At 44.2% G+C, this 15,412-nt stretch overlaps 1 protein-coding gene across 1 annotated transcript; it reads right to left on the bottom strand.

Annotated features, from left to right (window-relative positions):
• Window positions 1–371: 371 nt before the first annotated feature.
• Window positions 372–14,155, bottom strand: NMS (neuromedin S). Its single transcript, XM_025355061.1, has 10 exons — window positions 14,079–14,155; window positions 11,787–11,842; window positions 11,102–11,152; window positions 6,687–6,710; window positions 6,540–6,593; window positions 4,506–4,580; window positions 3,104–3,139; window positions 2,478–2,519; window positions 1,338–1,372; window positions 372–400 (listed from the first exon to the last, which is right to left on the bottom strand). Exons 1-10 carry the CDS (start codon window positions 14,152–14,154, stop codon window positions 388–390), a joined length of 462 nt encoding a protein of 153 aa, XP_025210846.1. The 5' UTR covers window position 14,155; the 3' UTR covers window positions 372–387.
• Between the last annotated feature and the right edge of the window lie 1,257 nt (window positions 14,156–15,412).

Here is a 15,412-nt window from a genome sequence, read left to right on the forward strand (position 1 = left end):
GGTGACCAACTCAACTTTCAGTGCCTCTTCTCCCTGGAGACTGGAGTTGGGCTGAAAGTCCCAATCCTCTAGTCCTGCCTTGGTCTTCCTGGTGACCAGCCCCACCCCAAAGCTACCTAGAGGCTGCCAGCCACTGCCAATCATCAGTATACAAAGAGACACTGAACGTTTTGAAATTTTCAAGAATTTTAGAACTTGTATGTCAAGAAATATGGACAAAGACCAAACATATATTTCACAATATCACACAATGCTACTTTACTTTTATGAAGCTGAATATCTAGTGAATATAGAGCAAGAGAAATATCTTTAAATACTGTTCGTGGAAAGAAATTTGATATTTGTTCAACATAATCCCTGGATGGCCTCATCAGATCCAGCTTTCTTTCACCACTGAATCCTAAAAAAGAAAAGAAAAATGTACCGCTCAGGTGAAATCGTTCTCAGAATCAAGACAAAGCCCATGGGCAGGTTATTATGTAACATATTTCACAATTAGACCTCAGTTTGACATGTCATAAAGGCCCAGGTTGCTTTTCCCACAATCAGTACTTATAAGATTTGTTTTTGCTGTATCTCAGGCCATTAGGTTGGTGTAAGCACTATGGCCTCAGGGAACATCTTCGCCTTGTGTTTGCTGGGTAGTGCCATTTCCCAGCAGGGCGACAGCTTTCTCAGACACCTTGGACTGCTGGGACCCTGACCGCTGGCCCTTGCTGGCAGCATCCATAGGACAGCAGCCTCATATCCTTGGGACCACATCCTCATGAGAGACAGAGGAGGGCCGGAGCTGCCCTTGAGCATTCACTTCCTCTTCCACAGGGCTGAAGGCCAAGGAATCGCTCCAAATTAAAACTCTGGATCTCAGAGCACCATTGGAAGGGGGAAACAGCGTTGCCTGGCCATACTTAGAAATGCTCTCAGTGTAGGGAGCCTGGTAGCTTCCAGAACTCCTTGGTGCACCACCCAAGCATGACAGGGTGGTGTTTTCTTATCAAGGGGGCCAGGTGAGAAGTCACGGAGGGCCCAGCTGGGCTGCAATGAGCCTACATCCCCATCACAGTGACAGCTGGAGACCACATGCCTCTGAAGAGCTGGGCATGGAAGTGAAGGCTACAGTATTGCCCAGACAGCCTGTATCTGCTAGGCTGGGGTGGGGATCTCTGTGGTCCTGTGTGCAGGAAAAGGGAAGGGGCAGAGTCCTTGGGGGTTATGCAGGGTGCTCCTTTCTTAAACAATGGTCCCCCCCCATGACTGCCTCTCACTCTCTCCAGTCAGACACATAAAATTTGCTTGAAAGAGAAAAACTGTGATGAAGCTGACCTTGGACTACCTACTGGGCCTCATCTTCAGTGTTTCTTCCATTCCTGGGCTGGAAAAAAAGGAGCAACTTATGGATACTGAGACACAACTTTCTGCAGCCTTATCTTGATTTGGCTCTTCTCTCTATTGAACCCTAAGGCCTCATTCTTCTAACAGGGATTTCACTGCCTTCCATGGGGACTCACCTGGGAAGCTCTCGCCCTGGGCTAGCACCAGTCTGGAGGTCCTCTGGGACAGTGCTTCAGGAACCTCGCTGCTCCTAGGATCCCAACACTGTCACTTACCCATCATCCCACCCTTTAGCCTTTGCTTATGTGGTGGGAGGTTCCACAAACCATCCAGCACAGGACTGCCCAGTCTGGAGACGTCATGGAGATGGACTGTTCTCAAAGCACTTTCCAGGAAACGAGTAGGTCCTACAGACCCATGGGAGTGAGACAGGGGTGGGAAACAGCTCCACAGTCCCTATGTTCGGGAAACAAATGCTTAAGCCAAGAGACACAGGTTGTGTTCTGTAGGACTTCCTACAGCCTGCGATGGGCCAGTGTGTATTGTGAGTCTTTGTGAATGTCGGGTGCAGTGTTTTCCAATCTTTTCTGACTTTTGCAGAGTACCTTTTGGCGCCAGTGAATCACAGAATGCAGTTTCTGGGGGCATGGATCTAGTCTGATTTGCTCATTTTTCTATGCAGATACTGAGAATCTCAAGGGTGGAGCACAGCTAGTGAATGGCCGATTAAAATCTAAAAGATAACTCTTCGACCCTGTGACCCTTGCAAGAGTTTCTGTTACCCAGGAAGGAGGAGAGGATGGTGCCTAAGCTCCTCCTGCCATGTGTTTCTGGGGCCATGAATGCTGGACCCTAACGCTCTAAAACATAGGCTCAGATTCTCGTCTAGCCTGTGTCTGTCTGTCATCAGAACTCCCTTACGCCTACTCTGGTGCTCTCAGCCTCTCTCCTGTTGGACCCTTGCCTTTACAAGCTTGTAGGAGGAGATTTTGATTGGAGTGATACCCAGTGAAGGGTGAGAGATTCCCCATAATTATCCACCAGTTCACCAAGGGGTCCTGGCTCTGCTGTTTGCAGTCACTCCATGATTGGGATGGCTGCAGTGAATCGAGGTGAGAAAGCAAAAGTGAGAAAACATGCTATACCCTGAAAAGGAAAAAGGGTCGTCCCCAGGTGGCAGCGTGATCCTGCAACATAAAAACATAAGCCATTATGCAACCATGTTGCATTACAAGTTCTTCAAAAAATGTCAATAGGGACAGTTTTCAAAAAAGGGTGGTCCCAGACCAGTGGCACCAACAACCTCTGGGAAATTGTAAGAAACACAAACTCTTTGCCCCAATCCAGACCCACTGAATCTTTGGGGGCAATCTGAATTTTAGCCAGGTGACTCTGATGCATGGCCACGTTTGAGAACCCCCAGTGTTTGGGGTTTGTGCTCTGGCAGTGCCTCTGTTGGAGTCTGTACAATGGCATGTGGGCTCCTGAGCGAGAGAAAGCAAGACCTCAGGAGCAGCTGGCTCCACATGACTCATCTGTGGGGCTGGAGGTGAAATCTGAATAGCCAGAGGCATTGCCCCATGTTCCTGTCTGCCCCCAGGGAGACCTGAACTTAATTGCTCAGCCACAAAAGATTCTCAGGGTCCTTTTGAGACTAGCTCTGCCCAGAAGTGGTCTGGAGGGACTGCAGGGTGGCTGGCTCCAAGGACTTCCCCACCCTTCTCAGGTAGGGCTTTCTTTGGGGGTTACAGTCTCCAAGGCTCTTGTGTACCTTCTTAGTGAAGTCCACTGCAGCAGTCCCCGAACCCTGCAAGGAAATGAGGCGCGGGTAAATCCAACAGGAACCACATCATGACCTTGCAGTGGTCTTGCAGTGATCCTGCCGTCCCTGGCTTCCCTCTAAGGTAGTCAGAAGTCTGGCGCAAAAGAGGAGGTGGAGAGCAGGGCAAATGGTGGGATCACTGCCGTGATCTTCTCTAGCAAGCTCCTGCTCAAGAAGGCAAGCTTGTCGTCTTGGCTGAGTTACCATCTGTTTCCAAGTAAGTTAAATTTGCTTGCTCTTCCTAACAGCGCCAACTTTGAAACGGGCACATTGCAAAGCCTAGGACACTTTTTTTTTTTTTTTTTTTTGAGACGGAGTCTCGCTGTGTCGCCCAGGCTGGGGTGCAGTGGCGCAATCTCGGCTCACTGCAAGCTCCGCCTCCCGGGTTCACACCATTCTCCCGCCTCAGCCTCCGAGTAGCTGGGACTACAGGTGCCCGCCACCACGCCCGGCTAGTTTTTTGTCTTTTTGGTAGAGACGGGGTTTCACCATGTTAGCCAGGATGGTCTCGATCTCCTGATCTCGTGATCCGCCCGCCTCGGCCTCCCAAAGTGCTGGGATTACAGGCGTGAGCCCTTAGGACACTTTTAAAGGATTAGCCATTTTGGCTTCTTCAGCTTGTTCATTGCCTGTGAACCTGGTGTAAGAATGGAATCAGATTGGACCTGGAGGCTTGCGGTTAGCAGGGGGTCGGACAAACTGCTGCTGGTGCCCAGGATGGCCAACCAGTTTTCCAGGCACTTGGGGCCCTGGGATTTTCAGAGCTAAAACTAGGAAAGTCCTGGACAAACTGGGATGAGCTGATCGCCCCATCTGGGCAGGGTGTTCAACATAAATTTTCTCTCTTGCTATTTGTTTATTTATTTTTGCTACCATGAAACAAAACTTTGATTACCATTGAACAGGTTCAGCTGGTAATTTCTAAATTAAAAAATAAAAACTAAAGAAGAAAGCTCTGAGAAATGGACAATGGGCAGGTAGGGCCATGGGAAGCAGAAGATATCCCCAGGGCAAGTTTCGTGTCAGGGGAAGAGACAGGGGAACTGAAAAAAAGTACAAAACCGAGACACAACTTCGGGATGAAAGGAGCCGAAGAGGAGAGGGATGGAAGCAGGCTGGGCCATGGGATCTCTCCCCGGGTCCTTCAAGCCACCTCATGGGGTTTCAGTGGAGGAAACTGAGGCCCAGGGAGGTCAAAGGATCAGCAGTTCTGCTCAGCACTCCCTGCCAAGGTGGAGATTGAAATTTGAGGAGAGAATGACAGCGAGCCCCAAGGTGACAGCACGCTTTCACCATGATTCAGGGAACTGTGAGTGGCATAAAACTATGGTGGAAGAATAAAAGCACGTACTCGCTGCAGAAATCTCTTCATCCGTCTGTTGGCGAGCTTGGCAGCCAGATGCATAAGAGGATGCACTGGAGGAAACTGCAACAGAGAGACGCGGAGAGGGTCAGACAGGGGACATCCACAGAGGGGTATTTTGAGAGCCCAGGGCGATGCGCATTCCTTTCTCCTCACTTCCCTTACAAATGGGTTTAATTTTCAGAGTAAAATCCATTTTCGAGCGGAAGCCTGGAATTTTATGGTTTCAATAAAGAGCCGCTTGCCTTGAGAACAGGTTTCAATTCCAACACAACCCTTAAAAATATTCCCTTAAGGTAAATCGGACTTTTCTCTGCATTAACCCTCAGCACTCTGTGCTCCTGGAGCGGAGCACCTTGTCCTAGAAGCAACTCCACATGTATTCTTACTCTCTCCCCAGGGGTGCCCTCCTCATCCAAGAGAAAAGGTGGAGGGCAGCCCCTGTAACCCTCCCCAGGTACTTCTGGTTTCCTGATCTTGTCTGTGACTGCCGTGCACACCCAGGTGTACACACCTGTCCTCATCTAGTCCTCATGAATCCTCCCTGTGTGCTTTGGTTTAGAGTAAAACTTGATTCACGTTACAGTTTTTTTTTTTTTTCCCCCTTTCCATTGTTCTTCCTCCTTTCGTGGTGCCCTTGTTGGTTTTGATAATATCCACCTCCTTGGCCGGGTGCAGTGGGAGGCCAAGCACTTTGGGAGGCCAAGGTGGGTGGATCACCTGAGGTCAGGAGTTCGAGACCAACCTGGCCAACATGGTGAAACCCCATCTTTACTAAAAATACAAAATTAGCCAGACGTGGTGGCGCGTGCTTGTAGTCCCAGCTACTTGGGAGGCTAAGGCAAGAGATCATGGCTTGAAGCCGGGAGGTAGAGGTTGCAGTGAGCCGAGATCATGTCACTGCACTGTAGCCTGGGCAACAGGAGCGAAACTCCATCTAAAAAAAATCCCCCTCCTTACCTGAGCCCTATTCCTACATCTGTAATACTGATTGATTCTTAGGGGAAACATTTTTTTCCTGGTTATTTGCTTTTTTAAGGATCCTTTTAAGACGTGGAGAGCCTTGAATATATAAGTAAGAGACTTTCTAGTGGTAGAGTTTTACTTGCTATGACTGGGTTTAAAAGTTATATTCTGGCTGAGCATGGTGGCTCACCCCTGTAATCCCAGCACTTTGGGAGGCTGAGGCGGGCGAATCACCTGAGGTCAGGAGTTTGAGACCAGCCTGGCCAACATGGTGAAACCCCGTCTCTACTAAAAATACAAACATTAGCCAGGCATGGTGGTGCATGCCTGTAATCCCAGCTACTTGGGAGGCTGAGACAGGAGAATCGCTTGAACCCCAGAGGTGGAGGTTACAGTAACCTGAGATTGCACCACTGCACTCCAGCCTGGGTGACAAAGCAAGACTCTGTCTCAAATATATATATATATACACACACACACACTCACACACACACACACACATATATATTCTATGGCCTCTCCAATATTCCTCAAATCATACCCCATAGAAATTCACCTACATAAGCTGCTCCCGAGGGTAACTCAAATCTGTAGGAAGAAAGTTAGAGGCGATGGTTACTATTCCCATTGCACATACACATCACGACAGCCACGGAAGATGTTCATCCATGTATCACTACTGGGGGATGGTACCACACACATCACAAAGCACAAATTTAAAAACAGATAGTAAGAACAATGTAAACAGAACACAGTGTTTACCAGGCTCTTCCTGTACCTCTGTTTAAGTGCATACTAAAAAGTTACTTCCTACTTATTTTTCCTTTTCTATAATTTATTCTCTACCTTCTCAGATAAGTTGGCCACCTACCACCCCCCACCCCAGAGGGAGAAAGGGAATCCCTGCAGTCCCAGGGAAAAGCCCCTGGGAAGCTACTACGCAGAGGATGTCCAGAGGCCCCAGCTTTTCTATTTGTCTGCACATATTAAGAAGGGACGGACGACATGCAGGGGAGAGCCACTTTTACAGAAGGATGATTATGATAAAATACTGACCCCAGTTTTAACTGGATGTGTTGCCTCCTGAGTTCTGGAGTAGTGAAACAAAAACTAAATAAGAAAAGAAAGTGATATTAGTATTGAGTGTCACTTGCTCTAAACATGGAAGCTGCATGCCCTTGTGCTGGGCTGGGCGATACTCACCCTTTTGTATATGTCTTGATTATCCTGGAAAGAGAATTGTGAGGGTAAGTTAGGTGAAATTTTACAGCGGCAGGCAACTGATAACGTTTTCTGTCAGGTACACCATGAACCTTACTGGATTTACCTGAATATTATGATACGTTGGCAATCGGAAAAGAAATTCCTCTATTACGCAAATTTAATGAGACTCTAGTTGATGCAGGATCTTACAATAAAGAAAACTGCCAGCAATACATCATCATGTGAAAATATCTCATTTCATCTTTTCAGTTTGCAGGGGCTGAGGAGGAGAGACCTACTCTCTGATGCATAGAAGAAAATAACCGTCTGACTATGGGTGGAATAAACTATTACAGTTTTTGATTTGCTGCAGAGTGTATCCTGGTATTCAGTTTTTATAGTTCATATTGACCGAGCTGCTTTTTCTCCAAAAGCTTTCTACATGAATTTTTGCTCACCTTTCAGAAAGTCCAACTCTCCATTTCTAAACCCTTGCCCGTGCACACACCTCAGCCCTGGCTGGCGTAGATGATAGCTGCATGTGGGCTTATCTGACTTAAGGAGATGCTGGGAAGAAGGCTTCTTACAAAACCATAGAGTGAATGTTCATGTCCGTGTTTTGTAAAGTCACTAGAGATGATTACTGTGAACAATCATTTAAATCTTCTGATCTGGCTAGTACTGATCATTCACATCTCACCCATGCTTAAAGATTTTTGAATCAGCTGAAACCTCAATCAAGACAAAAATTAAAGCCGTTAATAATACTTCTAATTGTATTGCTGCGAATACAGTTACATCTTCCTGCAAACTTTGTGGAGAATTTCTTCAGTGGAAAAGAGCAATACCTATGTATTCTCTCTCTCTCTTTCTCTACCATGTACATATGTGTGGATGCACAAACATGGGCACACACACAGACACACACTGTAATCCACCAACTTTACCAATAGTGGAGGCTCTGTGAAACTTAACTCTATTTCCTTATGATCACCATTTTTAGCTAGCAGAAAGTACTTCCTATTTTTACAGCTCCTGGTCTTCTTGTCAGCATCTGTTCACAACAGTGTGTGTGTGTGTGTGTGTGTGTGTGTTTATGGACACTTATTGGACAAACAATTGGTTTTTGCACCACATTTATCGGCTGTATACTATTATGTTTACTTTTCAGGGCAAAAATTGATGAGGAATGTGATGATGCTTTTCCTGGTGGTAATTACCCTGCTCAACGTTTCATATGCCCCTTCCTTACTTTACTTTTTTCTTTTGTCTTTTCTTTCTTTTTTTTTTTTTTTTTGAGACAGGGTCTCACTCCATCACCCAGCCTGGAGTGCAGTGGTGCCATCTTGGCTCACTGCAGCCTCTACCTCCCAGGTTCAAGCGATTCTCCTATCTCAGCCTCCTGAGTAGCTGGGATTACAGGCACCATGCCTGGCTAACTTTTGTATTTTTAGTAGAGATAGGGTTTTACCATGTTGCCCAGGCTGGTCTTGAACTCCTGACCTCAAGTGATCTGCCAGCCTCAGTCTCCCAAAATTCTGGGATTATAGGCATAAGCCACCATGCCCGGCCTACTTTTTTCTTTTTAGAGAAGAAATTATTTCAAATTTTACTGATCAATGTTGTTTATGATTCATTTCCCCAACTAAAATACAAATGCCATGAGAGCAGGTGTTCAGTTTGTTTTACTACGGCATCCCTAGCACCCAGCTTGTGGCATGCTCTCAATAAATATATCTTTTGAATGAATGAATAGTAGAGCAATAAGAGCTTCACAAGAACTTATTGCAATTTTCCCAATTGAAACGTCTTCTAATCCCATGTGGTGACCAGAAACACGAAGCGTGAAGAGTTTTGTGGCTGTCATTATTTGCAGAATGTGACTGCTTTCTGAATTGCCTTGAGGTAAAGGTCCCCTAGAGTCACAGACTTGGCCTATTCTGGAAACCAGAACAGGAGTGAACTTAGAGCTCTGGCGACACATCCAGACTTTGGGCAGTTGAGGAGACCAAAGCCCCAAGAGACGAAGTGACATGCCAACAGTCACATTTCAGGGAAGCAGCAAGCCAGGAAGAGCCAGTGTCTCCATTAATACCTTTAAAATATTGGCAGTTTTGTTCACTGTGCAACCCCTTGCTCTTCTGCAGTTGGAAACAGTGAATGGGAGAGGCTTGGAAAAATGGAGAAGGCGGAAGGAAATTCATTCTTAGTGGGCCCTTGCTCTTGAGGATCCTTAACCCAATTTCATACTGCAGGTTGCCTTGGGACAGCCACACTTCCACTACCTCTGCGGATGCAGAGGACACCCCCATAGTCTTCACCTGAGGGATAGGGAAGTCCCGTCTGTGCAGCATGTGGAGGAAGTAACAAAGGGTTGAAGAACTCTGAGTTTTCAGCCTGAATTTTTGCTCCAAGACCAAGGCTGTAAAGATTATTCCTGAAAATGAGCGCTAACAATTGCCTTCAAACATATGCATAGTAAACTGAAAATAAGAAGAAATGGGAATGATATATTCATGAAATTTGAGAAAGTGATGTTTGAGTCTTGAAGAATGAGAATTGGTTGCATCAACAGGCAATGGCAACAACTAGCACTTAAGGGCTGTCGTTTGCCACATTCTGGATGCTGTTGAAAGTGCTTCACAAATATGAAGCATTTAATCCTTACAACAGCATTCTAGGGTACTATGACAATTACCCGTATGCTACAGATGACAAAATCGAGGCACAGAGCAACTGAGAAACTACCAAGTTTATTTTTATTTATTTTATTTTATTTTTTTGAGACGGAGTCTCGCTATGCTCCCAGGCTGGAGTGCAGTGGCCTGATCTCGGCTCACTGCAAGCTCCACCTCCCGGGTTCACGCCATTCTCCCACCTCAGCCTCCCAAGTAGCTGAGACTACAGGCGCCCGCCACCACGCCCGGCTAGTTTTTTGTATTTTTAGTAGAGACGGGGTTTCACCATGTTAGCCAGGATAGTCTCGATCTCCTGACCTCGTGATCCACCCGCCTCGGCCTCCCAAAGTGCTGGGATTACAGGCTTGAGCCACCGCGCCTGGCCGAAACTACCAAGTTTAAACAGAGCTGGACTTTGAAACCAGGTATTTTTGTTTTAGAGTCTGGACTGTTAGCTGCAGCCTGTGAAGGAGGCAAAGCCATTTCTGATTGAGGAAAAGACTGTGCAAGAACATCAAGGGCCTGGTGCATTTGGGGAACACTGAGAGGTTCACTGTGGCTGGAGCACAGTGTGCTGTGGGTTAGGGGAGGTGAGGGATAAAGAGACACATCTCTCAAGGTGAAAATGCAGAGGCTATCCTAGGCATCATAGACTATCCTACCACCCTTTTGTTCTTTCAAGTAAATCAACTTACTTTATATCTGTGTGGTTACTACAGTTACTGTAAAGTTTCTTATTTTTGTTTTTTTTTGGTGAGACAGAGTCTTGCTCTGTCACCCAGGCTGGAGTGCGGTGGCACGATCTCGGCTCACTGCAACCTCCGCCTCCCAGGTTCAAGCGATTCTCCTGAGTAGCTGGGATTGCAGGCGTGCACCACCACGCCCAGCTACTTTTTGTATTTTTAGTAGAGACAGGGTTTCACCATGTTGGCCAGGCTGGTCATGAACTCCTGAGCTCATGATCCACCCACCTCAGCCTCCCAGAGTGCTGAGATTACAGGTGTGAGCCACCACGCCGGGCCAGTTACTGTAGAGTCTTTTAAATGAAACTTTTTTTTTTTTTTAATTGAAGCAGAGTCTTGCTCTGTCACCAAGGCCGGAGTGTAGTGGCCCAATCTTGGCTCACTGCAACCTCTGCCTCCCAGGTTCAAGCTATTCTCCTGCCTCAGCCTCCCGAGTAGCTGGGATTACAGGTGTGCCACCATGCCTGACTAATTTTTGTATTTCTAGTAGAGATGGAGTTTCACCTTGTTGGCCAGGCTTGACTCAAACTCCTGGCCCCAAGTGATTGGCCCACTTTGGCCTCCGAAAGTGCTGGGATTACAGGTGTGAGCCACCACGCCCGGCTAGTTACTGTAAAGTCTTTTACATGATAACTATTGTTTTGGAGAACTGCTATATCATGGTATATCAATTTATAATATGCAATATATCATAACATATAATTAGCTTAACTATATATGATTATAATAATTGTAAGAATATAAATGAACTACCCATATTTTATAGTAATTTATATTTAAGATATTTGCTTGATTTTGTATAAAATTATGTTCTTGAACACACATACAAATGCACAGTTACAGATACATACAGCATTCTCCTGTAGGTAGCAAAAGAGTGTGTTTGTTGCAGATATATATTATATATTATATATTATACATGTATATTATATATATTTATATATATTTATATATATATAATACACACACATACACATACACACAGTTTTTTTACCTTAGGTTGGCGAGAAAGAGATGCCCACTGATTCAGACAATATGCCAGTTGCTAAAAAATGAAATGAAGAAAACAAATAAAAGGGATGAGGGGGATGAAGACAGATTGATTAATGGGTAATCAAATACAATTAGATAGAAGAAACAAGGCCTGGTGTTTGATAATTCAGTAGAGTAACTATACTAAACCATAATCTATTGGATATCTCAAAATAGCTAATAGAGAATAATTTGAATGCTCCCAGCATAAAGAAAATGTAAATGTTTAAGGTAAATGTTTAATATCCATTGATACTCCAATTCCCCCAACTTGGTTATAACATACTATATGAAAGTATCAGAATATCACATGTACCTTGAAAATGTGTACATTGATTATGCATTTAAAATTTAAACAATGAATCAAAGATAAGTATAAATTCTTCAGTCAGCAGAATTTTATTACAACAGATTTAAAATACTAAAATTGTCCTATTTCTGAACCTCACATTATCTTCTCACACAGTGGCAGTGAATTTCAACACAACCCTCAGGATGCCCTAAATGAGGCCATGAAAAATGGCAACAGTGAGTTTCTGCTGCAGCCAAAAATCTGATCTCAAAATAGTTTTAAGTGAACATTATACACATGATGTATTCAAGGTCCAGACTAAATAAAAATCTCACATTACTGAATAATTGGGTACCTCAAGCTGCACAATATCCAAGCCATCTGGAGGATCAGCTAAAGGCTGGGGAAATCCTATTGTGAGAAATCATAAAATTATTAATTAGAGAAAAGAGGTCATAGCATTTACTTCAAAGTCTTTACCATGAGAAACAGACAGTTTCTATTAAAGTAATAAACCACCAAAGAACCATACAAAAGAGGTCAGTGGGAAAATAAGATTTGATCTGATGTTGTTAAAAGGATTTACAAAGAAAATACACTTCTACTTGCCACTAGAATATACAAAGATTAATTTAAAATAGCATGGTTGTTAATTTACCATGAGTGTTCGGTACAACTGTTAGCAACTCGGCAAAGAGGAGGAAAAAAATCCCAAGGTAACAACTTAGTTTGTATTTTGATAGAATTCATAAGGATGGCATATTAGAAAATGGTGTCAACAAAGGATGGACATCAGAATCACCCTTGAACTTTGAAGACACATGGATACCCATCCCTCTGCTGCTACAGACTCTCTAGGGATAGGTTCTGGGGAAGGCTGCTGGCATGCAGCTGGACCCTGTCAACCTTTTGTCTAACTTCAATGAACTCCTCTTCTCATTTGCTTGTGATACAACACTTGGTGGGATAACTATAATGCAGTTGAAAGAATCAGTTGGATAGGTCAAAACTAACAAGATGAAATTAGACAGATAAATATAAAACCTGGCACTTAGATTTTTAACGTGTGGAACAGGGAATGTATGACTCAAGAGCAGTTTATGTGTAAAAACAAGACAAAAGAAAACTGAGTGGTATTTTGTCCCCTGCATTCTCTCTGAGGCAAGATAAAGCTAAGGCAATGTTATGTTATATTCAAATAACAGGGCCTAAACCTTAAAAGGTAATAGTCTGACTTGAAATGGTAAGATACAAGGTAAAGTCACTGAGCATAGTTTTCTCTGGAAACAGGAATATTAGGAAGTATATGTTAACTGCTTTCAACTATTTTGAGAACTGCAATAAGTAAGAGATATTAGTCTTATCCTGTGTTTCCCCCAAATAACAGAATAAAGGCTGATGGTTAGAAAGTTACATGTGATCACACTTAAGCTTAGCATAAAGAAGTTTTTGACAATCAGAATCATTCAACAATGCAAAGTAATGCAAAGGAATCCTAAAAGGATTTATGGGGAGGTTCTTTGTTAATAAAACGTAAAGACCTGCCCGCAGGAAACATAAAGTCAAATAGGAAAAAATAGGGAGGTGAGTATAAACATATAAAAAGATAAATAAAAGGTAATAACAGATTTACAAAAGTATAATATAAACAGGACTCTACTGGAGCAAAGAGGCAGCACCTAGCTGTCTTAGCTGGCAGTTAGTTGGGGTCATTGAAAGTACTTAAATAGAATCGAGAAGTTACAGAAGGGATCCCTGCACCCTGTCAGAGGTTAAACCAGATGACCTTCATGGTCCTTTGCAAGGCCCAGTTTTGTGATTACATTGTAGGACATGACAAAGCGAACATACTGTTTGAAATATATTTTCTCTGTTAATATATTTCCAAAGATGTTCTACTCCCCTAAGTCAAAATTCTAATGGAAAAATCTAAAATGGTATGTGTTTCCAACCTTAGTTGTTCTGCTACCACCCACTTCCCTGCATCCTATGAAGATGGTGGTAAGATTCCAACCACAGACCCTCACTCCATTCCTGTTCCCTAGAAGCTGGTTCTCAAGAGTTGGTGAGGCGATGCCAGCGCCTGGTCAGCACCGCGGACAGCTCACCGGCCCCGGGAGGTAGCTGCTTCCACCAAACTCTGGACCCCTGCCTCTCTAAAACCCAAGGGACAGGCTTGGAAAAAGACTCCTTTTTCCACTGTGCGCTCCTCCCGCGCCCGTCTCGAACTGCCCATCAATTCCCATTCTTTGGGGCTGTAAGCTCAGTTTTACCAACTCTGTCCTCGTCTCTTCAGAATCCAGGGAGCAGAAATGGCTACAAGAGGTGTCTTCCCCTAACTCCTACCAGGACGTGCCTCACCCTTCAGTTTTAGCAGCATATGCTCAGGACATCCCTGGGGCTGGAGCAGCTTAAAGACAGTCCCACAGGGAAAAGTCTCCTTTGGTAAAAGGCTGCAGCATCTCGCTCTGTCCATCCTCTCCTAAAGGTTCGAAACAAATTGCAGCCAGAAATCAAGAAGGTAGTAATGAGGGCTGGCGGGGGAGAATAAAGCTTGACTCCTTCCAGAACTGCCCTGGGGGATCAAGGTCTGCCTCAGTCATCCTCAGAATTCAGGCCAGATGGAGTCTGATGAAACTCCCCTTACCTGAGGAGGGAATCTGTAGCATGCAGAAGCAGTAGATGACCAAGATGAGAGGGAACTGGGGACGAAGAGGTTTCATTGTTAGAGTCTGGTTTCTCCTTGCTGGCCACAGACGGATGCTGCTAGGACAAGAGCTGCGCATTTCCCCAAGGTCCACAGGCAGAGGCAACCCTCTGTCCTGCATTTGATCAGCCCAGCAAAGAAAGTGCCTTTATTTGCAGCGCCCGGGAGCCCATTTGCTGACCACCAATCAGCTTTGCACAGGAGGAACCCGGCTTTCTCATAAATGTCACGCTGGGCCCTTGTTTGTAGAATAGTATCCTTCTGGAGTAGGCATTGTAGAGAGTCCTCTTTTACAACCCAGCAATGAAAATAAAAGGTGGAGAGTCCTGATTGTTATTCTATAACGATCTGAGAAATATTTCTGACTCAAGAAGGGCTTTTTCTCTTTTTAATAAAAAATTGGACACAAATCTATAAATTATTGCGTGATAAAGTCTTGTTTCCTATGAAGCTGTTTATTTTCCACCATTAACAAAGGATGTTGTGTCATCTTGGTGCGTCTAAGAAGGACAAAATTTGGAGTCTTGGGTATAATATTTAAAAAAATCTAAAGTTCAATTGGGGCTCTGTTTGTTTGTTTTTTAGATCATGGCTGAAAATTAGCCTCTTTAAGGTCTTTCCAGATTCATTTTAAGGAACAAGTTAAGGATTTCAAATTGTTAGCACTCAGGAAAACATGACAATGTTTAATAATCCTAAATAACTTCATCTACCGAGCTTCTACATGTTGGGATCTGTTTTAGGCATTTCACACAGGTTATTTCATGTAATTCTCACAGAAAATCTATTAGGAATGTCTTATTACTCTAATTTTGTGAATGAGGAAACAGATGCTAGGAAAGATTAAGAAACTTGTCCAAGATCATCCAGCTATCAAGGATGAGAGAAGAAATTTGGACTCAAAGGTACCTGAGCCCAGTCACTTCTGTAAGAATATGGAATTCTAATTGATAAGTAATTTTTTAAGCGTGCATCCATCCTTGGGATTAGATATGAGATAGAAAGAAGCAGGAGAAAGACTGAAGTCTTCTATTTCTTGCAAAAAGGGCAACATATATAGTATACATGAAACAAATATCTTTTGGTTTTTTTCATTATGCATATCTTTAATTTTCTTTCTTTCTTTCTTTCTTTTTTTTTTCTGAGATGGAGTCTCACTGTGTCACTCAGGCTAGAGTGCAGTGGTGAGATCTTGGCTCACTGCAACCTCTGCCTCCTGAGTTCAAGCAATTCTCCTGCCTCAGCCTCCTGAGTAGCGGGGATTACAGGCGCCC

The sequence above is a fragment of the Theropithecus gelada genome, chromosome 13 (genome assembly GCF_003255815.1).
Source record: "Theropithecus gelada isolate Dixy chromosome 13, Tgel_1.0, whole genome shotgun sequence".
NCBI classification, from domain to species: domain Eukaryota; kingdom Metazoa; phylum Chordata; class Mammalia; order Primates; family Cercopithecidae; genus Theropithecus; species Theropithecus gelada.